Here is a 24,982-nt window from a genome sequence, read left to right as displayed (position 1 = left end):
GAGCCCCAGAGTTGAGGTAGACACAGACCTGTATATCAAGAGTGCAGTAGAGGGTCTCTGCTGAGGCTGTGAGCACACTTAGGTGCAAAGGAGGGAGTGGGCTGTCTCCATCAAGTCAAAGCTTAATGAGATGAACTTAACTGTCCCATTTGACCCCCAGAGCAACAGCATTTAAGGACAAGAAGATGGCCACTCAGCTGAGGCAATCCCACCACTACTAAGTAATGGAGCTGGGCCAGGGACCCGAGTCCCTTGCTTCTCAAGGAGGGGGCTCACAGTGATCCCTGGGAAGTCCTTCCTTCCCCTGCTCCCCAGCCTCAGCCTCTGCCCAGAAACTTGTAGGTTAAGGGACTTCCGGGAAACATCCATTCATTCTCTGGGCTCCAGCCCAGGCCAGCCTCTGGCCTCCGGGGTATTTTTAGTTCTGGGCGGCCAGGTCTGGGGGGTGATTGGCAGCAGATGGAGCCCATGTTTTCTGAGCTTTCTGTGTTGTTCCTGGCTCAGGATGAGAGGTGGCTGGGCATGGGGAGGGGGCCAGGGCATACCTGGCACCCCAGCCCACAGCTGCCTCATTGTCCCTGGGGGAGGGTTGGCCGGCTACTGCTGCCACTGACCCAAGGCTGGGAGCATTCTTTCCTGTTGATTCATCACAGGGAATTCTTTGGGCCCAGTTGGGGTGGGGCAGGGCCATTGGGGGGACATCTGGGGCTGGGGCAGCCAGGGGTGAACAGTAGTCCTCCAGTGGCCAGGTTGGTGTGACCTGGATGTCACCCAGAAATCAAATAAGTCTACCTCCCCACCATAGCCCTTATCACAATCTGCCTTGTAGTAGTGTTTGTTTACACATCTGCCTCCCAGACCAGACTGGAAAGCCCCTCCCATCCACCCCCAGCAATGTCTAGCACTCTAGCCCCCTGTCTAGAAAGTAGGAGAAAATCAATAAAGATTTGCTGAATGAATGAGCCTTTGGAAGACAGTCAGGCAAGGTTGTGGGGTCGGGAGTTGCAGGATCAGGCTGTACTGATCTCGCCTTGGGAGGAGGCTGCGAGGTTGGAACTCTGCCTATTTTATACACCGCACTGAGGCGCAGGGAGGAACCAGAACTGGGGGAAAGAAATTGGGACAAAAGGGGCTATGATTCAGGTATCTGAGTACCCAAGGAGGCTTATGGGACTCCCCTCTGTCGATCTCTCCTACTTTTGTCTTATTTCACAGTCTCCCCCCACCCCACCCTCCACACACGGGACCCCTGTCCCCCAAGGGCCAGAACGTCCTCATTCAACTCTGTAAGAGGTTGTAGTGGAGAACTGAAATTGTCTCCGTTACATTTTACTATGCTAGGGAGCAAGTCCTATCTCTTGGGGCTCAGTATTCCCAACTGCACAATGGGGAGAACAGAGGCCTCATGCCCCTGCACTACTCAATAAACTCAGAGGATGCAGGGCAACGAAAAGGACCGCCTGATACTCCAAAGACAGCACACCTGCGCCACACCATCCCGGACCTAATTAGAACGGAGCCCCCTGGGCCCCTTGCAGGTCCCTGCAGAAGGGAATCTGAGTTGTCCTAAGTAACCACGCTGGTGGGACTCGGTCCCTGGGACAGTCCCATTCGAGACCCACTGATCGTAATTCCCAGGTCAGCCCTGGGGTTGGGTGTACCACCCGGTTTGCAGAGAAGGAAGCTGTGAGTCCTCCGACGGGGACTCAGGAGGCCACAGCGGGACTCGGTCGCCCGCTGGCGCTGCGCCGCCGTCCTTTCCCGGGAACTCCGATCCTCCCACAATCTCTCCTGCTGCAGTGCGCCAGTTCCCTCCAAGGAAAACAGCTGCCCCTCGACCCCCGCAACTTTCGCGACCCCGGGCTTTCCCAGGCCACCGGACTGCCAGTGGGCGCCGGGCCGCCCTGGATCGCGTCCGGGGTGGGGGTTCGCCAAGTCCTCGGAGGGGCAGACGGGCCGGGCGGGGCTCCCGCCGAGCCCAGGTCCGCCCGGGGGCGGGGCCTGCGGGCCTCCTCCGCGGCGGGCGGGGTGGGGGCGCCGCGGGCCGCAGCCGGATAAAAGGGACCCCGGGCGCCCAGGAGGCCGGTTAGCGCTGCTTGGCCGCTGAGTCCGGTCCCAGACCCGCAACGTCGCGCTCCAGCCGGTGAGCCCCTGCCTGGTGCCTGGCCAGGTCTGTCTCTAGTTGTCCTGTCTGTCTGCCTGACTTCTGTCTCTCTGGGGGGTCTGCAAGTCTCTGAGGGTTCCTGAAAGCTGGGAATGGGAGGGATGGGGGTCCCCTGGACAGTGAGCCTGGCCCGCTAGTCGCTCACCAACCTGTTGCCAGTGGAAGTGTCCAAGTTGGGGATCTTGGCCCAAGGCCCTCCCTGGGTGGTGCATTGCGGCCTCGGGTGCCTGCGTGTCTTGTTTGTGGACACGCTGCGTGTAGTCCAACCATTTCTCTGGGCTTCTCTCCCTGGGTTGGGGGCGGCGCAGGAGAAGGGGCAGGTGGGCTCAGATGTCACTCCTGTGACTTAGGGGACACAGAGGCAGAGTGGAGCCGGACTCTGGGAGGAAACAGACCAACACTGAGTGTGCTGGGGTGGCCCAAGGGTTTGCCCGGAATCGGAGATTGGAAGGCAGAGGAGAAAGGTGGGCAGAGGGCTTCAACCTCACAGGTCTTATGCCTGAACACGTGGACATTTGTCTGCACTGTGTCAGGCTGCCACAGATAGTGGTCCCAGGGAGGATATCAGGGCTGAGAGGGGGGCCTCACCCCCTCCCCAGAGAGCTAGAGAAGAAGCTTCTAGTGGTTCCCAAGGCTAGTTCCCACCAGGATACCACCCCAGTGCTCTCTCCTCAATACCCTTGGGCACTTTCAGTCCCCCTAGCAGGGTCAGGTCAGGCCAGGTGCCGGGGTCCCTGGCAGCACCTGGTTCAGGTGCCTGTCTCCTTCAAGCTGGCAGGATCCTGGATCTGCCACTTGGTTGCACTCAGCACTGGCAACCAGCCCAGTGCCCTCACGCCACGGCTGGGTCATAAATCAACTAGCTGCAGGGTGGAATTTCATTCATCTCCCTGCCGCCTTTCCTTCTTCCCCCTCCTTCCATGTCCATCCTTCTCTGAGAGCCCGGCTCTGAAACCATGATGCCTGGGTTTGAATCCTGCCTGGGCAAATGACTTAGCTTCCCAGGGCCTCATCTTCTCATGTCAAGTGGAGATAAGTGTTCAATAAATATTTTTTAATGTATAGTGATAATGATAACTTATTATTAACCTCCTCTCCTTCTCAGCCTTCCTTCTCCTTCTGACCCTCTCTCTCCTTCACTTGGGAAAAGCACTGCCACTTTGGAGGCTGCTTCCTTCTCTAGAGAGGCTTCTCAGCCTGGTCCTCTTCTCTGTGCTCAGTGCTGGGGGAACAGCTGTGGGGAGACACTCCGCTGGGTTGTGGGGACAGGAAGCAAAGACACCAAATGCTAGGAAGGTTCGGGGTCTGGGCAGGGTGGGGGTCTTAATGGAGGGGGAGCCGTTGAACTGTGTGTGGAAAGATGTGTAGGAATTTAACATTCTGAGCTAGAGGGAAAGGGTACTCTAAGGAGAAGGAACAATGAGAGCAAAGGCTTGGAGACTGGGAAACGGAGGATGTGTTTTGGGGAACCTGAGTAGACAAATGTGATGTGAGCAAAAGCTGCAGAGGCAGCTGCAGTGGGCAGGAAGACTAGACTCTCCGTTTTTTGACTTGGTTCCTGCTACTGCCCATCCACCTCCTGGGGGGCTTTCATGGAAGGGAGCTGCTCTAGCACCCGGGGTCCTTCAGCAGAGGCCCACCCCTGTCCCCACAGAGGTTCCTTGGAGGGGAGGGAGCCTGTTGGCCCAGGGCTGCCCACAGCCTTTCATGCGGCCTCCACAGTTCTCTAGGGATGTCAGTCACACAGCAGGCCTGCCCAGCCCACCCCTGGCCCATCACAGCATGTCCAGTGGCCCCCTGTCATTTTAGAGGAGCTGAACCTGTATCTCAGAGAGAAGAAAGCCTCTGATTCGTGTCACATAATTTGGTGGCAGAATGAGGAGCATCCTAACTCCTGCTATTGGGGAGCAGGGCATCTCTTAGGCCAGACCCAGTGTGACCTCTGGGACCTAACAGCTGGAGGGCCCAGAGCCCAATTCTTCCATGGTGATTTTGGTTTGGCTTAGTCCCTAGCTGGCCACCTCCTCCTTAGGGGTGCACAGAAGAGGGAGTGGGGCATCCCCTGCAGCAGAGAGCACTCTGCATGTGGTGACAGCCAGTGGGGACCCCCACCGGCTCCTGAGTGAAGAAAACGGTGCTTAAGTCTGTGTTGGTAGAAGTATGAAAAAGAAGGGGATCAGTACTGGGGACTCACTGTTGAGTTGGGGCCACCCCCTCCAGTCCTCCTTTGTCCAGGGAGGGGCTGGGACCAACCTAGGCAACGGTTCTATAGTATAGCTGTTTCAGTTGCTGTTAATAATAGCTAACTAACCACTGAGAGTTGCTCTTCTAAGGGTTTAACATGTTTTCATGCATTTGATCTTCACAAGAATTCTATCCCCATTTTACAGAGGGGGGACGTTGTGGCATTGAAGAACTAAATAATTTGCCCAAGAACACCCAGAAACCAGCTGGTAGAGGTGGGATGTGAACACAGGCTCCTCACCCCCAGTCTGCCTGCCTAAGCACTGTGCTGCGCCACCTCACATCCTTGAATCTGCAGATACTTACAGGGTGCCAGCTACATACCTGGCACTATTTGGGCCCTGGGGGTGCAGCACAAAGTCCCCGTTCCCATGGAGCTTCATTCTTGAGCTCATCTGTGCACTTCTCGATGCCTACTGCCCCCAACCCTGGGCCGGCCAAAGCAGGAGGCTTGGTGGCGAAGGGAGATGGGGCTGGGTGCAGGAAGGAATAAGGACTGATTCTCAGCCAGAAACTCGCTTGTGGGGAAGGAAGGGGCAAGAGGCCCCTTAAGACCCTCCCTACTGTGAATTCCCAGCTATGGAATCCACCCTCCGCCCACGCCCCAAGAAGAGCAGTGGCCATGGAAGAAGGGGAACTGTCCCCAGAAAGAGCCCCTTTAAGACTCAAGCACTAAAGAAGTAGCCAAGGACCCAAACTTTGTCCATCCGCTCCTCTGGGCCGGCCTCGGCTGCCCGTCAGCAGTAGAGCTGGCCGTGCAGGAGCTTCAACACCGGTGGCTGCAGACAGTCTGACAGCTGCAGCTGGGCATGGCTGTTCTCTGTGCTCCTCCCAACCTTGCTACCAGGACCAAGGCTGCTAACATATGAGCAGGGGGAGGACCAGCCCCCAACTCGTCCCCTGTGGGGACCCAAAGAACATCTGATGATAGCCTCCTGGACATGGGGGCCCTCTCCCATGTCTGGTCACTGCCTCAAATACTCCCATGACCCCTCACTTCCTACTGGATGAAGGGCAGACGCTCCACATGGTGCACACAGCCCTTGATCTTCTGGCCCCAGCCTGTCCCTCCACCTTGGTCCCCTCCAAGTCACTGATACTGCAGTACAGGATTAAGAAAGGGCACTTTCTGCTCTTGCACAAACTCACCTCTTTCCCTCTTTCTTCCTTATTGTTTCCCCTTTCCCATTGAGGAGAACTCTTATTCATCCGGCAAGGCCCTGTTTAAATGTCCCTTCTCTGAAAGCCTTCCCTGACTCTTCATCTCTGAGCTTCATGAGGGCAGAGAGTAGTGTTTGACATGTTTACTTCTTTGTCCCAGCACCTGGCCTGATCATTGGCCTGAAGCAAATGTTCCAAAAACGTTTGTTGACTCAATGTACAAATCATGCACCTCCTAGAGGTGGAGCTTGCTGTGTGGTTTGGGCAAGTCTCTTAAACTCTCTAGATCCTAATTCCTTCTTTCTGGAGTCAGGAGGTTGCACCAAATATCGTGTACCTCCTCCAGCTTGAACAGTCTAGCCCTTTCAGACCCCCCTTTCTACATGCATATGCTCAGTCGCTCAATTGTGTCCAAATCTTTGTGGCCCCGTGGACTGAAGCCTGCCAGGCTCCTCTGTCCATGGGATTCTCCAGGCAAGAATACTGGAGTGGGTAGCCATTCCTTTCTCCAGGGGATCGTCCCAACCCAGGGACTGAACCCACATCTCTTACATCTCCTACATTGGTAGGCAGATGCTTTATCACTAGTGCCATCTGGGAAGCCCCTTCCTCCATAGGAGACTACATCAAAAACAGTTCTTTATTGAGCATTTACCATGTGGTAGGCTCAGGATAAGCACTTTATCAGTGTTTTATTCAACACTCACAGCAACACTGGGAGGCAAGGATTACTATCCTCACCTTACAGATGAGGAGACTGAGATTCAGGAAAGCTAAACTTATGGCCAAGGAATGCTGGGTTTGAGCCAGGTGAACTAATCTCAGAGCCCAGACTCAATCTGTGCCACCACACACACACCCCACCCAACACCCCAACACACACACACACACACACACACATTTGCAAAGGCCCAGGCTGTCCTTTGTCTCTGCCAGCAGAAGAGGCCTGAGGTCAGAGGTGGTGATCCTTGTCATGTTTACTTGTTCCCCAGGTGCCTTGACCCCAGCTGCTCTTGAAGTCACCATAATGTGGTTCCTACCAGCCACCCTCCCCCTGCTCCCATTGCTCCTGCTGCTGGGCCAGGCCCCTCCCAGCAGGCCACAGTCCCTGGGCACCATGAAGCTACGGCTGGTGGGCCCCAGCAGCAAGCCAGAGGAGGGCCGCCTGGAGGTACTGCACCAGGGTCAGTGGGGCACCGTGTGTGATGACGACTTCGCGCTTCAGGAGGCCACGGTGGCCTGCCGCCAGCTAGGCTTTGAGGGTGCCTTGACCTGGGCCCATAGCGCCAAGTATGGCTCAGGAGAGGGTGAGTAACTGGTGCTGCCCTGCAGAACGACGGGGGATGGCAATGGGCTTCTCTCTGGGGTGGGCTCCCTGAGACTCCAACAGAACAGATGAGACCCCCACTCATCCTTTAATACCCAGCTCAAATGACCTGTCCTACCCATGCATTCTCATTTGCAATGAGGCCATCACCATTGCCACCATCACTACCACTCAACTCTAAGTTCTCTGAACATAGCAATCACATAAAATGCATGTGTGCATGCATTCATTTCAGTCATGTTTATTGAGCACTTACCACATGGTAGACTCATGATAAAATGTGTGCAGTCATTTCAGTCATGTCCAACTTTTTGTGACCCTATGGACTGTAGCTCCCCAGGCTCCTCTATCCATGGGGATTCTCCAGGTAAGAATACTGAAGTGGGTTGCCATGCCCTCCTCCAGGGGATCTTCCCGACCCAGGGATGGAACCCACATCTCCTGCATTACAAGCAGATTCTTTACTGCTGAGCACCAAGGAAGTCCATCACACACAATAGGTGCTCAGCAAATGCTGATAAGTGAATGACTAGATGGATGAATGAGGGAACAGACAGACCTAATTGCTAGAACTACCTGGCATTTTCCAAAAGCAGATTCGCTGGGATCTGATTCTGAGAGGAGGCTGTAGGCAGGGTTGTATACCAAGCTCCCAGGAGAACCAACTCCCCTCTCTCACCCCCGTTTCCCACTCAGATTTTGGAAGAGGAAAGTGGGGTCCTATCCGGGAGGCAGAGCCCATGACTTATCTCTCTGTGCCTATCCCCAAGCATCACTCATCCTCCCCCCACAGGACCCATCTGGCTGGACAATGTGCACTGTGTGGGCACAGAGAGCTCCCTGGACCAGTGCAGGTCTAACGGCTGGGGTGTCAGTGACTGCACTCACTCAGAGGACGTCGGAGTGGTATGCCACCCCCAGCGCCAGCGTGGCTACATTTCTGAGAGGGTCTCCAATGCCCTCGGGCCCCAGGTGAGGAGGCTGTTCAGGCCCTTGCCTGAGCTGAGGGGGTGGTCAGGAAATAGAGGTCCTCCAGGTGATGAGCCTGGAGGAGGAGGGAGAGGGAAGGGAGCAGAGAGCAGGCTGGGAAGTGTCCCTGAGGCCCCGACACCTGCTTGTGGCTTGGAGCAGGTGCACGGACAGTGCCCCAGCCTGAGGCGGGCGGGCAGGGACTCGAGGCTGGGCCTGCCGGGAATCACTGAAGCTGCTCCCCATGAGAGGGTAGGGGGTTGCCTCACCCACAAGGCCCAGCCACAATTGCTGTGTCTTCCGGGCACAAACAAACCGGAGCTAAAAACAGCCCAAGCCAAACAACAGGGGCAGGCAGGGCAGGTCTCTGACTCTTACCCTCTGCTGCCGGGCAGACTCAGCCTGAGGACAGCTGGCCCAGGCCCACTGACTGGGGTGGCCATGGCAGGCGGCTCCACACTGATCCAAGTCATTCAGGACTAGGGCGGGGGGCTCAAGGGCCAAAGGATCCTGCTGTGGTCTCAAGCAGTCAGTCGGTGTCCATCCTCCGCCCTCCCCAGGGTGCCATGAAGAAGGTCCCCCTGTGCTGGATAGAAGCCTCCCAAACTCAAAGGGCTCCCATCCTGAGCCCAGGGAGGGTGTGGATCTGCTTGGTCCTCTCTGAGGTTCAGGAAAGGACCCTAAACTGAGCTTCTGTCTCATACTCACTGTGTGCCCTTGGCCCCTGCCTCTCCATCTCTGAGCCTCCGTTTCCAGCCCATCCAATGAGGGTGCTGGGTAGCATGATCTTTAAGTGCTCTGAGCCCCAGCTTTCCCATGTGAAGACCTGCAGTGGGCTCAGCAGGGGCAGGACTCCTGGGGCCCACGGAGACCACATATCCCGCAGGACCGGCGGCTGGAGGAGGTGCGGCTCAAGCCCATCCTCGCCAGCGCCAAGCGGCAGAGCCCGGTGACTGAGGGAGCCGTGGAGGTGAAGTACGAGGGCCACTGGCGGCAGGTGTGTGACCAGGGCTGGACCAGGAACAACAGCAGGGTGGTGTGCGGGATGCTGGGCTTCCCCAGCGAGGCACCTGTCGACAGCCACTACTACAGGTAGGAAGGCACCACTACAGGTAGGAGGGCTATACAGGAGGCGGGGGTGTGGGGCAGTGGCTGAGTGTGTGTCCATGTATGTGTGTGTACAAGCGTGTGTGTGCACATGCATGTATGCATGTGTGTGTTTATGTCTGTGTGCATATGCTTGGGACATTGCAGACTGCAGTGAGACTGGCAGGAGTGGTGTCTATGGAGGACATTCAGTGGGTGTTGTGATTGGGAGGGAAAGAGGCCCAGCCAAGGAATGTCACTGGATTTCTGGGGTTATGGATCTCTCAAATAATTAAGAGTGAAGATGAACTTTTAGACCCTGGGAAATCCCTAGAAACAGTCAGAAAATAAACATCGTACTTGCCAATCAGATAGAAAGAATTGACTGTAGCACAGAATACTCCCAAAATGAAATGTAAATAAATGTAAAACTGTGTTCCTAATTAGAAAATTAGACCTGAGTAGTAAAGATACAGTGCTGCCCACAAGGACAGATGGTGTGGGTTCCAGTCTAAGCTTTGTTGATAACAGGCTTCAGGGCCTTAGTAGGGCATCCGGGCCTCAGTCATCCAATCCACAGGGAATTCTCTGAACCCTGACCCAGCAAATTTCCTCGACTCGGATCTAAGCCAGGTTTCGATTGGGTTGTGTGTAAGCCAGGCATGGGGTGGGGAGGCATTTGGGAGAGGAGACATAAAAATATTCTGTCAGAAACGTGACAGAACTGTCACAAGATTGCATCAGCCTGTAAATGATTACCAGTCAGGGTTCTACCCGCTCTGATCAGTGAGCGATTCATATGTTTCTCATCAGGGGATGAATCTCCCACAGGACGTGAGTCATCTACCCTTACCATCCCCAATCAGTTGTTCTACTCTGTGTCTCTGACTTAGCTGACCCTAGTTTCCAAGACCAGCCACGTGGCTCTATCCTTGGGCATGACTGGGGTCTGGGTCCCTGACTCCCTGCTGGCCGGTAATTGCACATCTGGGCCTGGCTGACTTGCCTACCACCCATGAGGAAGGCAACCCTGATTATAGCCTCAGTGTCTCTGGGTGGGCAGCCCCCAGCAGAAAGGCCTTCAACTTCCACCTGTCCCCAGAGGACTTTTGCCTGGGCCCCTTCTCATGGGGTTGCTCCCCAAAGGCTGCCCTTCAAATAGACGGGAAAGGACGAGCTTGGAGCTACCTGCCCTGGGCAGCCCAGTGCAGAGGGGAACCCACTTTGGGTTTAGTCAAGGGACCCTGCTGGGCCCTGTTTTCCCTCGCTGTGAAGTGGAGATTGTCTTTATCTGTGGAGCAGCCATCCTCTCAGACTGTGGCGAAGCTCAGCATTGAAATAAGATTTGTGAACAAGTGCACCAACTGTGAAGTCTAGTGCAAACTCAAGCACAGCTCTGAGGAGCCAGGGTGACAGGGCTGGGCTGCACCCACTCCACTCCCCACCTATTTCCTCCCCTCCAGGAAAGTCTGGGATTCAAAGATGAAGGACCCCAACTCTAGGTAAGGAGTAGCGCCCTCACGGGAGGATGCAAATGAGGTGGCATGAAGGGCCTCCTTCCTCCCCCTTCCCCTTCTCCAGGCCCCTCTCCCCTCCCCAATGCCTTGCCTCCCAGAGTTCTGAGCACCCCTTCTCCACCCTCAGTCTCCCTTGTCTTCCAGACTAAAAAGCCTAACGAAGAAGAATTCCTTCTGGATCCACCGTGTCAACTGCCTGGGCACAGAGCCCCACATGGCCAACTGCCAGCTGCAGGTGGCGCCAGCCCAGGGCAAGCTGCGGCCGGCCTGCCCCGGTGGCATGCATGCTGTGGTCAGCTGTGTGGCAGGGCCCCGCTTCCGTCCTCCGAAGGCGAAGCCTGGGCGCAAGGAGTCCAGGGCAGAGGTGGGTCCCCAGGGCCCTGCCCGCAGGCCTGGAGGCCCAGGCCCCACTCGCAGGACCCTGCTCCATGGGGAGGGACTGACTGGTGGGAGGCGACTCTCCAGGAGAGTCAGGGGAAGAGGGGGGCGAACCCCCCATCAAGGGGACGTTGGTTCAGACCAGGAGGAGAGCAAGTCCCAGAATGGTTAAACTTTGGGATTTATTTAAAAGGGCCCATTTATAACCCTACCATAAATGGAAAGCTGACCTCACTGGCCAGGAATAGAAGGTAAAACTGTAATTACACTGTAGCTGCATCCCATCGAGGGCCAAAGGTGTTGAGCCCGAGCCTGGCCCTCGTTGTAAAAAGCAAAGAGCAAGCGCTGGGGAGGCGCTGCAGGCTGACAGCTCCACGAGAGAGATCTCCTCATGGTGTAGGAAGGGATGGGAGAGAATGAACGGAAATGGCCTCCCCACCGTGCGTTTCATCAACACCACGTCCCCGCAGGTCTCTAAAGTCATTTCGCCCATCTGCTGGGGAAGCGTTGCTCTAGGTTCAGCCTGGAAGGACAAAGCAGCAGTGAGGCTGGGTGAGAGGAAGGAACTCGCCTGGTGATTAGGTGGCAGGTTGTGAAGCCCAGGGACCCCAACTCCTGAGGCTCTTTTGTTGGGGCTGGAATTTGCTATTACATTGTTACTGTTATTGCATAACAATTTATGAATTTGTTATTACTATTATTATTGTGGTGGTTCTTTGTTACTGAAAAAGGGGGAGGGTTGAGGAAAACAATTTATTCAAGGCAATAGCTGCAGGAGTCAGAGATGAGACTAGAACTCCGGTACTTGGTTCTGCCTGAATTGAAGGGGCATAGCCCCTATGCCTGCCTCCTCCTCACCCTCCCTGAAGCCAGGTGTTCTCCCAGCAGGAGATGAAGGTGCGCCTCCGCTCGGGGGCCCAGGTGGGCGAGGGCCGGGTGGAGGTGCTCATGAACCGCCAGTGGGGCACCGTCTGTGACCATGGATGGAACCTCATCTCCGCCAGCGTCGTGTGCCGCCAGCTCGGCTTCGGCTCTGCTCGGGAGGCCCTCTTTGGGGCCCAGCTGGGCCAGGGTGAGTGTGGAGGCCTAGGGTGGGGTAGGAGAGCCTGGGTGTGCCGCTGATCTATGCCCTGGTGGTCCCAAGGTGCTGGGGCCCAGGGCAGCTGCCATAGGGGTTAGGCTGCCAAGATGGAGCCTCACACGGCCTTTCTCCCCCTTCCCCGCTGTAGCGCTGGGGCCCATCCACCTGAGTGAAGTACACTGCAGGGGATACGAGCGGACCCTCAGCGACTGCCCTTCCCTGGAAGGGTCCCAGAATGGTTGCCAACATGACAACGATGCTGCCGTGAGATGCAACATTCCTAACATGGGCTTCCAGGACCAGGTGAGCTCGGGGCTGGGCAGCCCTGAGATAGCCCCGGACACTGCATGCAGCCAGTGGGGAGGGTTTGTGAGAGGTAGCTAGAGCTCTGGGCCCCAGAGCCTGCCTGCAGTCAGCCTGGACCTCCCTCTCCTCTGTGAGTCTCCCCTGGTCTGGCCTGCTTTCCCTCAGGGCCAGGCTCTGGCCTTCAGAGATGGCAGAGTCTCAAGGGGACTGACTCTTCAGTCGGATGGGCTCGCCCGCCCTGCTCCGTCAGGTCCCCCGTCAAGTTGAGAGAGAAGCGGCCCAAGGGCAGAGGGCCGCAGGGTGTCAGCACCAGGGAGTGGTCAGAGTTCAAGCGTGATGCTAACGTGGCTTGCGGGCAAGTCTCTCTTGTCTCTGACCTTGGTTCTCTTCTGTAAAATGGGGTCAGCTGTCCCGGAGGGTCACTGTGAATGTGACGATAGATACGAAAGTACTTGGCAATTGGCGAGTCATCATCAATGGCAGGATTTCAGGTAGATGGTAGGCAAGGCCTGGGTGCAGGCACTCTGGGTCAACTTTCTCAAGCGGGCAGGGACTTTAGGGACTATCCCATAAAATGTGCTCACTTTACAGAGGAGAGCAACTCAGAGAAGGGGAGTGTCATGTCCAGGGCTGGGTGGTGAGCTGGCCTGGACAGGTCTCCCAGCCAGCAGCCCCATGCTCTCCCCCTCCTAAAGTGGCCCTGCTCCTCACATACCCCTGACCATTGCAGGTGCGCTTGGCCGGTGGGCGCAGCCCCGAGGAGGGGGTGGTGGAGGTGCAGGTGGAGGTGAACGGCGTCCAGCGCTGGGGGGCCGTGTGCAGCGACCACTGGGGCCTCAGCGAAGCCATGGTGGCCTGTCGACAGCTTGGCCTGGGCTTTGCCAGCCATGCCATCAAGGTAGGCCTCTGCCATGCTAAAGCTGCTGACCCTTCATTCATTCATTCAACAATTAGTTATGAGTAGAACTATGCACCAATGAATGCTGGGTGCTGGCGATCCTGTGGTGAACAAGTCACAGTTCCTGCCTCATGGAGCAGCCTGTCGCCACACAGTCACGTGAGGGAGGTGGATTTTCCTAAAACGTTCACACAACGGGCACACAACTCTATCTGCAGGAGAGATGAGCCAGATGAGGTGGGGGAGGAGTAAAGAGCCCTTGTGAAGACTTTGTGGCCAGAGGACACTTGACTTGGTTGAGGAAATCAGGGGTGGAGTGCGGCTTCTAGAGTGATCGATCGGTGTGAAGTGCGAGGGTGGAGGAGGAGGCAGGAGCAAGACCATTCAAAGCCTGCAAGGCAGATTTTTTTTAAAGATTTCTTCCTTGCTGTTTGGCAAACTGTTGGGGTGGGGATTACTGTGAATACAGAGGAGCACACTATTGCAGGTGCCCAGCTGAGAATGCTGCTGGCTTGGACAGGGCTAGTGGCAGTCCTGGGGGAGACAGGTGGATAGACTCAAAAGATATCAAGGAAACGAAATCAAGAGGCCTGGGGCAAGGCTGCTATGAAGAAACTGCTTCAGCGTCACCCGTAGTGGCCTGCCTGGCAGTACTAGGCACCCTTCACCCTGGAGAACTGGGCTCAATCCTGAGTACAACCAGCCATCTAGGGTTATATGAAGACCAGCTGGGGAAATGGGACAGGCCTGAGTGGACAGGAAGAGCCCAAACCATCGTCTTCAAACAGCTGAGGGCTGCAGTCAGGGAGAGTGATGGGAACAAGGCCAGCGGTGGAAGCCACAGCAGTGGATTTTGCCCTCATACATGGAAGGCATGTCTAACACCAGAGGGGTCAAAAGTGGTATCACTAAAGATCTTCAGGCCGAGGCTGGGCACAGCTGGGTGAGGGTGGTCGGCTGGGGTCCAAGCCTCTAGTGGGAGTCAGGTGACTAAGAGCATGTCTCAGCCCTGACTAGGGGATGCTGGCTGTTTCCTTAGGACACCTGGTACTGGCAGGGGACGCCGGGAGCCAGAGAAGTGGTCATGAGCGGGGTGCGTTGCACAGGCACAGAGCTGGCCCTGCAGCAGTGCCAAAGGCACGGGCCAGTGCACTGCTCCCACGGCGCTGGGCGCTTCTCAGCCGGAGTCTCCTGCACAGACAGTGAGTGACGGGAGCGGCCAGTGGGATGGGTGGATGTGGCTCCTCTGGGTTGCCAAGCCTGCAACTCCCATCCTCAGGGAGGGCCCTGAGAGCTGGTTCCAGCTCCAAGGCCCCAGGGTTGGGAGTGTAGGGAGGGCTGGATGTGGAGCACCAGCTCTGTCATTGCCACGTGTGGCCAGGTCACCTGCCACGTGGGGATACAAGCTCTGCCCCACGCATGGAGTTATTGTAAGAATTAAGACAGAGAGTACCTGACAATGTGAGGATACACAACAGTGTTTTTCAGTGTTTGTGTCATGACCAGTAGTTAAAAAACGACAGCAACAGCATGTTACATTTAGTAAGGGTAGTATTTTTCTCTTGATATTATGTCTGTGTGTCACAACATAGGGCTTCCCAGGTGGTTCAGTGGTCAAGAATCCACCTGCCAGTACAGTAGATGTGGGAGACCCGAGTCCAGTCCCTGGGTCAGGAAGATCCAGGGAGGATCTTTCTTCCTAGAGAAGGGCATGGCAACCCACTCCAGTATTTTTGCCTGGGAAATCCCATGGACAGAGGGGTAGCCTGGCGGGCTACAGTCCAGGGGCTTTCAAAGAGTCAGATACAACTGAGCGACTAAGCATGCATGCACATCACAACATAAAATATTAATATATTTCTTACTGTAGTTTGTAGTAAGAAAAGAGTTTGAAAGCTGTTGTAGAGGGTATAGAAATGTGAGGACATGTGGGCTTTATGGTGAGCTGTGGGATTTACCCAAAAGGCTTTATTTTAGGTCAAGACCATTTTGAGGCATTCATCTACCCCACACCCCCAGATTTTTATGGTAGCAGTCTTTGTTTGACATATGCCAACCAGGTCTGGGCCAAGAACTATATCCAGTCCAGAGGTTGCAGGCTGCCCCCAACCCAAGTGGCCACATGACCTTCTTCCCAGCAGGTTTCAATGCCAAGACATCCTTCAGCTTTGTCAGCAAGCTTAAGGCTTTCACTCTGATCAGCACCCTTTGGAAGAGCACCAGCCTTTACAACACATCCTCCCCTGCAGGGTGATGGGGTTTCCAAGTGGGTCTCCCGCCACAGCTCCCAGCATACTGGGGGCCGGCTCCACACTCTCTCCCCTCCTGGGACCCTGTGCCCCTTGATGGAGGGGCAGCTTTCCTCCTGAATTCATTTGATACTTCACAACGGCTGAGCACAGTCAACCCACCATCCCTGTGGTTGTCCCCATTTCTCCTCTGTGATTTTTCTCATTTCTTTCTTGCCTTTACCATCTCTTCTTCTCTCTGAAAGCACTCCTTTCCCTCAGAAATTCTAGGGTGTGCCCATGGGCATACCCTTGTCCAGCTCCAAAATATAGCTCAGGCATTCCAAGAGCATTTAGTGACAGTACAGACATCATCTAGCAAACCAGCTCCCACCCTGATGCCCGTCCGCTGAAAATAAACCCGTGTTCCTGTCTCACCATTGTCAGCAATGGCTCTGCCCCAAATCTAAACTGTAACCCAGTTTTTGCATGAATGAGCATTGAGAATTGGCAGTTTTCTCTCTCGATGTTACAAGGCAAAAGCTGTGGATCTCCACATTTCTGCGCTGACATACAAGGGACCGCAGTGATGGCACAGTGGCTCCGAGGAGGGCAAGAGCCCCTGTGACGGGAAGGGAACCGGAGAGGCACTGAGCAGGCTCCCTCCATGCACCAGGCCATGCAGTGTCCCGGTGTGAACACCCATGGTGCCCATCAGGGTGGCAGAGGAGCCCTGGAGGAAGTGTGGTCTCAGAACATGTAGCAGAATGGTCCAGAACAACGGAGCCCAGGAGCAGGTTCAGAGATGAACTCTTGCAATCTCCAGCCCTCTCCCTCTCACATTGCAAGAACAGGCTCAGAGAAAGAGCTGAGGTGACAAGCCTGGCATCAGCAGAGCTTCCAAGAGGTTATATGAGCGAGGCTTATAGGCGAAGGTATACTCTACAAAAACAACGCTAGCTTACGTCACTGCATGCTTGCCACAGGCCACACCATGATCTCAGCTTGTTACAGGGACTATCACACTCATATTATTCATTATTTGCATCTTACACATGAGGAAAATGATAGACGAAAGGATAAACAATTCCCCTTAGTGATGTAGACAGAAATTAAGCCAAGACAGGAACCCAGGTGGTCTAGCTACAAAGCCAGCAAGCTCCACTGTGACACTAGCAGCCTCCTAGCTTAAGGCGATAGATCTCTCCTGTTATGAGAACTCACATCTCCTGACTCCTAATGCGTGCTGCGTGCTAAGTCACTTCAGTTGTGTGCAACTCTTTGTGACCCTGTGGACTGTAGCCCGCCAGGCTTCTCTGTCCATGGAATTTCCCAGGCAAGAATACCGACATAGGTTGCCATTCCCTTCTTCAGGGGATCTACCCAGGGATCGAACCCAGGTCTTCTGCATTGCAGACAGACACTTTACTGTCTGAGTCACCAGGGAAATCTTCTGACTCCTAAACCGCCCTACTCTCCCGGGCCCTCCAAAAGCACTCAATCTGGAGGCAAGCCTGTCCCCTAGGCCGGAGAGCAAAACCGGCTACCTCCCTCACCTTGGTGTCTCCACGGTGCCTAGGTGCCCCGGACCTCGTGATGAACGCCCAGCTGGTGCAGGAGACAGCCTACCTGGAGGACCGCCCGCTCAGCCTGCTGTACTGCGCCCACGAAGAGAACTGCCTGTCTCAGTCCGCTGACCGCATGGACTGGCCCTACGGACACCGGCGTCTGCTGCGCTTCTCCTCACAGATCCACAACCTGGGCCGGGCCGACTTCCGTCCTAAGATGGGGCGCCACAGCTGGATTTGGCACCAGTGCCACAGGTGAACGCCTGCTCGGGCCTCAGCCCTTAGGGGGCCAAAACCAGGGTGCGGGGACCCAACCAGTCTGGTCCTTCCTGGGAGGGGTGGGTGTGAGCTCAGGGAAAGAGCCTTCCTTCCTAGACATGCTGCCAGCCCCGCCTCCAGGAGGCAGTGAGGAATCCCGAGCATCACCTGGCTTTTCCATTGCTCTCTCACCTGCCCTGGACATACCCATGGATTCACCTCCCCTGTGGTATCCTACAGAGTGGTCCTCACCAGCCAAGCTGGTCTCTGTTAGAAGGATATTTCTCTGGGGGCCTTAAGCCTTGTCTTTAACAGCCAGGTGAGATGGGGACTCCTAGAAACCTGGAGACCCAAAATAGCCATCCCATCCAGGATGCTGGCTCTGCAGAAAAGGCTGGTTGATTTCTGCAGCTGCAAAGTGAGGCCCCCAAGGAGGAGCAAGGAAACGCCGCTGGTGCTGGAAGGGGACAATGAGCATTCTTTCCTATCAGCAGCTTCCAGCCCAGACAGACGGAGAAACGTTGTCTACAACAAAGGCAGAATGGAAAAGGGTGTTTTTTTCCTTCACACAGCCGTGGGTGGGGAAAGCTGAGAGGAGCGGGCAGTGACTTTGGGACTCGACTTCGCTGAGATAATAAGCATCTTTCCCTGTAGCATGGATGGAGTTGTCATTAGAACTGGACTGGAAACAACGGTAGCCATCTGGGCCCAGGCTGGCAGGGAGCAGCATAAGCATCCCTCCACGCTCCGCAGCTCCGCTCCTGGGCCAGTCTCTGGTCGTGTCCCTTCCTTCCACCTGCAGGACTCTGGCCTTGTAGCCAGGCAGCATCTCCTGGAGCTTTGACCTCTCCTCACCTGGCTGAGACCCTGGGGGATGGGGGCAGCTCTGTCTGGCTGCCTGGAAGGGGTGCCAGGAAAGTAGGGTCATACTAATCTTGGGTTTGGGAGGGAGAAGGGCACTGCCCTGCTATTATAACACTCCTCTCTGGGTAATGATGGGGCCTGGTGGCTCAGTCCTCCCTGCCGACTCCTCTCCTGCTGCTGCCAGGCTGACGGCCCTGCCTCTTCCACAGACACTACCACAGCATTGAGGTCTTCACCCACTACGACCTCCTCACTCTCAATGGCTCCAAGGTGGCTGAGGGGCACAAGGCCAGCTTCTGCCTAGAGGACACAAGTTGCCCCACAGGTACGTGGTTTCCTGTCAGCATATCCTCCTCTGTCATATTCCCCCGGTTCCTTTGAGGTCAGGACCCCCTCTGGCCCGCTCAACAGCCTTAGGCATCTGGAGACTGGGGCCTGACCACAGTCAGCCCTCAAGGCGATTCAAAAAGACAAATTTCTGGGAATTCCCTAGCTGTCCAGTGGTTAGGACTTTGCACTTTCATTCCTGGATTCAATCCCTGGTTGGGGAACTAAGGTCCTACAAGCTGTGTTGCACAGCCAAAACACAAATAAAGATGAATTTCTTACCTTCTCTACTTCCTCTGCATTCCCAGCATGTTGTATATTATTATTTAGTCATAAGTCATGTCAGACTATAGCCCACCAGCCTCCTCTGTCCATGGGATTTCCCAGGCAGGAATACTGGAGTGGGTTGCTGTTTCCTTCTCCAGGGGATCTTCTCCAGCCAAGAATCAAACTCACATCTCCTGTATTGGAAGGCGGATTATTTACCATTGAGCCACTTGGGAAGCCCAGAGTACTGTGTACCACTTTTAAAACACTTAACGCTTTTTTTGGATAATAGTTGCTGACCTGTTTCACTTCCGCTGATCCTTTGAGGACATGAATTGTTTGATTCCTATTTGTATACCCACAGTTCGTAGCCCTTAGAAAGGGCATGGTGGAACACCAGGTTGGATGGACAAGTGAGTTAGCATAGAGGGCTGAAATCTTCCAATCACATTTCCTAGGCCAGCAGGAATTTCCACAAGAGTATCCAAAGAAATGATCTCTGTCACAGATGGCCTGTGGTACAGTGCTGGATTCATGGTTTGTAGAACTTCTGGCACTGATAGGCAGGATCTTTAGGAAGCTCAAGTCCCTAGTCTGACTGCATTCAATTGGCAAGGCTGGTTGGTATGAGGATTAAATGTTGAAGGATGTGAAAAACCTAGCAGGTACTTTGTCCCGAGCACCTGTTGAGAGCCTCAGTCACCATCAGTACCCTCCCTCACAGGAATGCAAAGGCGCTACGCGTGTGCCAACTTTGGGGAACAAGGAGTGACCGTTGGCTGCTGGGACACCTACCGACATGACATTGATTGCCAGTGGGTGGATATCACAGACGTGGGCCCTGGGGATTATATCTTCCAGGTAAGAGCGCTTCTCCATTTCTTCCATATATGTTCTGAAAGCTCTCTGAGGTCAAATGAAGGAAGAGCTTCATAAATAGGATATCTGACATGTCTGGCACTTGAGGGGGCTGTGCTGTAGGGGAAAAAAAAATCAGGATCCAGGACCTAGGTTTGAGTCCTGAATCAAGGAACAATGGGCAAGTCAAAACTCAGTCCCCATCTGTAAAAAGAAAAAGGACATTAATGCCTACTTCCTGGGGTGATTGTAAGGATTAATGAATACCAACACACGCCGCCAAGACTGCATGAAATGTAAAGGTTATCACAGAAGCCAAATTGCCTGTTTTTAGCCAATGCTTCTCTCACTCCAGGTGGTTGTGAACCCCAAGTTCGAGGTGGCAGAGTCAGATTTCTCAAACAACATGATGCGGTGCCGCTGCAAGTACGATGGGCAACGGGTCTGGCTGCACAACTGCCACACAGGTACCCGCGGGCCACTATGCGGCCATCCCCATGTGGGCTCGGGGCACTGGAAGACCCTCAGCGTCCCTGTGTGCAAGTAGAGTGTGCGTGTACAAGGCTGGGGATGGAACAGAGATGAATTTCCTTTGACAGCTTCATAGAAGGTAGATTTCCAGGACTAACTTCACCCACCTCTCCCACTAACTAGTTCCATGTCCCTCTTTATCCTTAAGGTAGTTCGGATTGCAAACGCAGTCTCCCGTCTGTTCTGGACTCTTTCCTGGTACTTCAAACCAAGTCAGGATTTCCCTTTTCCAGTCTGTTACTATTCCCTTTCCTTTAACATAGGATCTTAGGTGTCTCCATCCCAGGCTGGCTGCCTCACAGGCAAATGTAGAAGTCCCCTAGCTCTGTGCTGCTACCTCCAGCTGTGATCCCTGCTTACATGGAGAATAGGGCTCTGGACACTTGCAGAACTGGTAGTTTCAGACAAAGAAGCAATGATCCAGTGGGGGCAGATACACCCCAGAGTAAGGAGGTGGTTGCCCCACTTGCCCATAAAGAAAGGTAGTAGTTCCTCTGTCTTCAACCTTTAAATGCTTGCATTTGCTGTGGGGTGTGTGCATTCACACCCACACTTTGCACATAGGGGGAGGAGCAGACTCATTCATTTAGTCGGCAAATATGTCGACTATCTCTATGTCAACACTGTGCCAGGCTCTGGGAACATAAATAGTAGTAAAATGCAGAGCTGAGTGTCAGGTAGGGTAAGCAAACATGCAGTTGGATACCCTAGTCCTACTGAGCACCCCAAACCACTGTGAACTAAGGCTGAGCAAGCAGAGTGCTTTCTGAATAGCAGCCTGGAGGCCAGTCAAGATTTCCAGTGCTAAGTTGTTTCAGTCTTGTCTGACTCTTTGCAAGCCTATGGACAATAACCTGCCAGGCTCCTCTGTCCATAGGAGTCTCCAGGGAAGAATACTGGAGTGAGTTGCCATTTCCTCCTCCAGGGGATCTTCCCAACCCAGGGATCGAACCCACATCTCTTATGCCTCCTGCATTGGCAGGTGGGTTCTTTGCCACTAGCTCCACCTGCGGAGCCCAAGGTTCCCCAGAGGAAGGGACCTTTGTGCTGACTTCAGAGGGAAGACTGAAGTCAGAGGGGAGGAGCAGGAGAAAGAGCATAGCATTTGGCCTCAGGTTTCACTGGGCACCAAATCCAGTTCCAGCTTCCAAAACCACCTTCCAGCTTTAAGACAGTAAAGAAATTTCCACTCAAAAGTCTTCTCTATTGTAAAATAGGGCTATGTACCCAAGTCCACTAGTGTTCTTTGCATGGAGGGTTATGATGGTTCCTGCTAAGAGAATGGACTTTATCCTATGGACTTCTAGAAACCAATAACAAATTTCAGTCAAGGAGGCAAGAAGATCAGATTTATGTTTTCAAAAGATAACTCTGGCAGTGGATGAAGACAGTGAGGAGTAAGGATTTGAAAACAATGTGACTGGAATAGATTCTGCTGCCATTAAGCAAGACAGGAAAAGGAGAGGAATTAGGAGTTGGAGCCTAGAGACTTAAGGCTGCCGGCGTGGAGGCAGAGGCTCCATAACACTGGTGGCAGGCTGCACAGGGTCCAGAGGAGCAAGGAAGAAAGGAAACAGCGCAGCTATGACCCCTCCAGGGTCCTTGCAGGAAACAGAGGGCGCACTCAGGTGCAAGTATGAGGTTATTTAATGAGAAGACTATCCAAAGGTGTGAGCAGGACTAGGGAGAGGAGGATGTTGAGATATCCAGGGATAAGGAAGACTGAAATGTTGCTATCACTTTGGGCTTAAGTGGGCCAAGGCTGCCCTGGAGCCAGGTAAACACTTGTGCTGAGGAGGAAAGAGGGGCTGGTGGGGCTGGAGTCGCAGGAGACCATTGCTGCAGGACAGGGGAGGAAATAGCCCAACCTCTCTCTCCTTCCATCCTCTAGTCTCCTGTTGCTTTCCACTGAGCTAAGTCAACCAGAAGCCAGAAGAGGAGGGAGCCAGGGTGAGGCAGTCTCTAGGGGTCAGGTCTCCAGGGCTCCGAGAGATCAAAGAAGGATAGAGAATGAACGTGGGGAGGGGACAAGGAGAGTGACCAGCACAACCCTTCCCACTCAATAGCCTATTCTTTGCCATGTTCCTGTAGCTAGGCACCTGTCGGCATCTATTTCTCTAAAATAGGTCATTGTCTGTGCCCATGACTAACCCAATGGAAAGACCAAGCCAGACAGGATGTATTGGTGTTTGTAAAGTTGTCAGTGAGGGGATAGGACTCTGGTGAGGTCAGCTACTTACCTGTCGTCCTTCGGTCCACAGGGGACTCATACCGAGCTAACACAGAGCTGTCCCAGGAGCAGGAGCAGCGTCTCAGGAACAACCTCATCTGAAGCCGTCACCACATGCTCCCAGCTGCTGCCCACACACCAGATACCTCAGCTTACTGGAGCCATGCCCTTCACCGAGCCCTGACGCAGAAAGGGGCCAGCGCCAAGAGGCACCAGGAACCCACTCAGGAAGCCTTTAGATGGCAAGATCACCAAACCAGAATGGCACTGCTCCCTCGGGATGGCTCTGGGTCTGATCCCTGGGTGCCTCTGGTCTCTGGACTATGGCCTCCAGGCTTTGTTCAGCTGAGCTCCTCTCCTGCAAGGAGACCTGGTCTTCCCGGGATCTTGCCCTTGAGCTCCTGGTTCAGGAGGTAGCAGTTCCCTAAGAATGGACTGTGGCCTGGCTCCCCAACTAAATGGTGCTTTGCAGATGTCTCAGAGGAGGGCCAAATACACAGGAGGAGTCAGCTCTCTGCTAGGAGCTCTGAGCGACACAAACTTGTGTCAAAGTCACACCTGGCAGAGAAGCTGGTGAACTGAGTTCCTCGCTTGATCTGTCCATACTTAGAACTCAGCTGTCATGCTCTTCAAGAGTCTGTTCTTTAGTGTACTTATCTTTATCCTCCTGCACATATGGCTGTTTCTAATGTCCTTGGAGGCTTCGGCCTCAGGCATCCCCTTATCTCCTGATGGGCCCAAACCACCAGTTCCTGAGTGCTTGAGACAGGGCAGGTTTCACAGAAGTGGCCAGATACAGCCTTACTGCAGAGCAGCAAGAAAAGGCCCAAAAGAAAGATGACTGGGGCAATATGGACCCCAGCTGCTGCTGGAGTCTCTGCCAGGGAAAAATACTTGTCATAAACCCAGCAGGCGAGATCACTGTGCATCTCAGGACTGGCCTAAATGTCGAGTCCCCCAGGTTTCTGGAGTGAACTTTCCACTGAATAAATTTTTGAAGTGGAAAGAACATCAGTCAAACAGGCCACTCATCTCTGCAGGAAAAAGAAGACAGGTCTAGTAGAGTGAAGGCTAGACTATGGGGAAGTCAGAAGGGGGAAGATTTAATTTAGTTAAGGATTAAACTTTAGGAAAGGCCACCATCTCTGCTCGATGTGGCTGTGATATGCTCTTGCTCAGGTGAGGTTAAGATCCTATGATCTTCTTGGACGTGATTCTTAATCCTGTCTCCACTTGGACACACTTGAGAGATGATCTTCACAGGTCTGACGCCCTCATGCCAATAAAGGTTGCTCACTATGGACTGCTACAAAGCAAGGCTGGCTGTGATTCTTGGCAGTTCCCAGCACATGAAGTCTACCCCTTTTCACTCCTGGTGACCTGGTTTCTTAAGATGTGTGAGGTACACGTGCTACTCACACATCCCCTGGAGGAGGGCATGGCAACCCACCCCAGCATTCTTGCCTGGAGAGTCCCATGGATAGAGGAGCCTGGAGGGCTACAGTCCCAAGGGTTGCAAGGAGTCAGACATGACTGAAGTGACTTAGCACGCATGCACACACTGCTTCCCAATTCCCTCCCTAGGCTCCATGGTAAATCATGGGCTGGAAAGGTTAGTGGATGAGCAGTAGGAGGAAAGAAGGAAAAGTCCGAAGATAGTAAACTTTTACAACCAAGGCTGCAAGGCTGAAGTGAATGGTGGTAGATGGGGCAGAATTACCATGCTCCCAACCCCACACAGGAGAGCTGCCCCTCCTTAGGGAGTAGAAAGGGATATCCACCCTGGGGTATCCTCTGTGAAAACAAAGAAGAGCTTTCTTCCTTCTTCTCTTTACCTCCCCTCTTCTCAACTTCCTCACTCCTTCCTTAGGCAGAGGGAGCGTTATACTTTGGCATGGCAGTTTAGGTAAACAAGGGGAGGACTGATTTCCTGTCGGATCCAGCAAACATCTCCCAAACAGTAACAACATTATAGTCACACATGCAGCTAATGGTCTGTGAAAGAATGTGTGGCTGGTGGGGGAGCGTGTGGTGACTGATGACTAGATTCCAGCACGGAGGTTACCCACAGCTTCTGGCTGGATCCGGTTTCCAAGAAGGCCAGAAAAAGCCGGCCGGTGGCCAGCCACCGGCTCTGCTCTTAGTGCCCACATCACACGTGTGATAGGTGCAGCCGGTTCTAACTCTTGGAAAAAGCTATATAAGGCTTGTGCTGTTACGCCTCTGAGTTGAAAGGGAAGGACATGGGAAGATGTGGCTGGCATGAGTTGTAACTAAATGAGGAATGTTAACAGAATACCAACCACCAAATTCCAGACAGAACCAAAAACGTCCGAAGATTTTTCACCTTGGCCTTCTTCCGTCTCACAGAAATTGAAGTATTAGGAACTCAGCTTACCATTCAAATGCCTAATTTATTCCTATCCCACAAAGATTTCTATGAGGAGTATACTGGAAATCAAAGGGGAATGTATATTTCTGATATAAATTCCAGGTAGTACTGGGATTCACAAGTTCAACATATCAGAAGCAATATACATGCACAGCAGAGTGCATTAGCTATCTTATCGAGTATCTAATAGAGCCAGTGGCAGTTATAAGGAGCTCTCCAGTTAGCTCTGTGTGTGAAGGCATGGTGTGGATACAGCCAAGGATTTGGTCCCCTCCAAGCACAAGTCTGTGCTGGGCCTGGGCAGGCCCTCTTATCTCCAGCCAGTGTA

General features: G+C 54.0%; 1 protein-coding gene across 2 annotated transcripts; it reads left to right on the top strand.

The window, feature by feature from the left end:
- Positions 1 to 2,000: 2,000 nt before the first annotated feature.
- Positions 2,001 to 23,575, top strand: LOXL4 (lysyl oxidase like 4). Of its 2 annotated transcripts, none has more exons than XM_043925314.1 (15): positions 2,001 to 2,143; positions 6,562 to 6,876; positions 7,690 to 7,868; positions 8,752 to 8,957; positions 10,415 to 10,453; positions 10,613 to 10,832; positions 11,735 to 11,918; positions 12,076 to 12,230; positions 12,964 to 13,131; positions 14,171 to 14,333; positions 16,939 to 17,182; positions 18,259 to 18,374; positions 19,368 to 19,504; positions 19,857 to 19,968; positions 22,294 to 23,575. In XM_043925314.1, exons 2-15 carry the CDS (start codon positions 6,597 to 6,599, stop codon positions 22,362 to 22,364), a joined length of 2,274 nt encoding a protein of 757 aa, XP_043781249.1. In that variant the 5' UTR covers positions 2,001 to 2,143; positions 6,562 to 6,596; the 3' UTR covers positions 22,365 to 23,575. The 2 variants fall into 2 exon arrangements, with proteins under 2 accessions (XP_043781249.1, XP_043781248.1); XM_043925313.1 differs by having other exon boundaries at positions 2,015 to 2,170.
- Positions 23,576 to 24,982: the final 1,407 nt, after the last annotated feature.

This window comes from Cervus elaphus, chromosome 15, assembly GCF_910594005.1.
Source record: "Cervus elaphus chromosome 15, mCerEla1.1, whole genome shotgun sequence".
Lineage (NCBI taxonomy): Eukaryota > Metazoa > Chordata > Mammalia > Artiodactyla > Cervidae > Cervus > Cervus elaphus.
This window is presented reverse-complemented; position numbering and strand designations above follow the sequence as displayed.

Excerpts from the sequence above, each read along its gene's own strand:
- LOXL4 (XM_043925314.1), top strand. The coding sequence starts at position 6,597 with ATGTGGTTCCTACCAGCCACCCTCCCCCTGCTCCCATTGCTCCTGCTG. Across the intron at positions 12,231-12,963 it reads ACATGGGCTTCCAGGACCAG|GTGCGCTTGGCCGGTGGGCG; the intron begins GTGAGCTCGGGG and ends TGACCATTGCAG. Across the intron at positions 19,505-19,856 it reads CTGGGGATTATATCTTCCAG|GTGGTTGTGAACCCCAAGTT; the intron begins GTAAGAGCGCTT and ends CTCTCACTCCAG.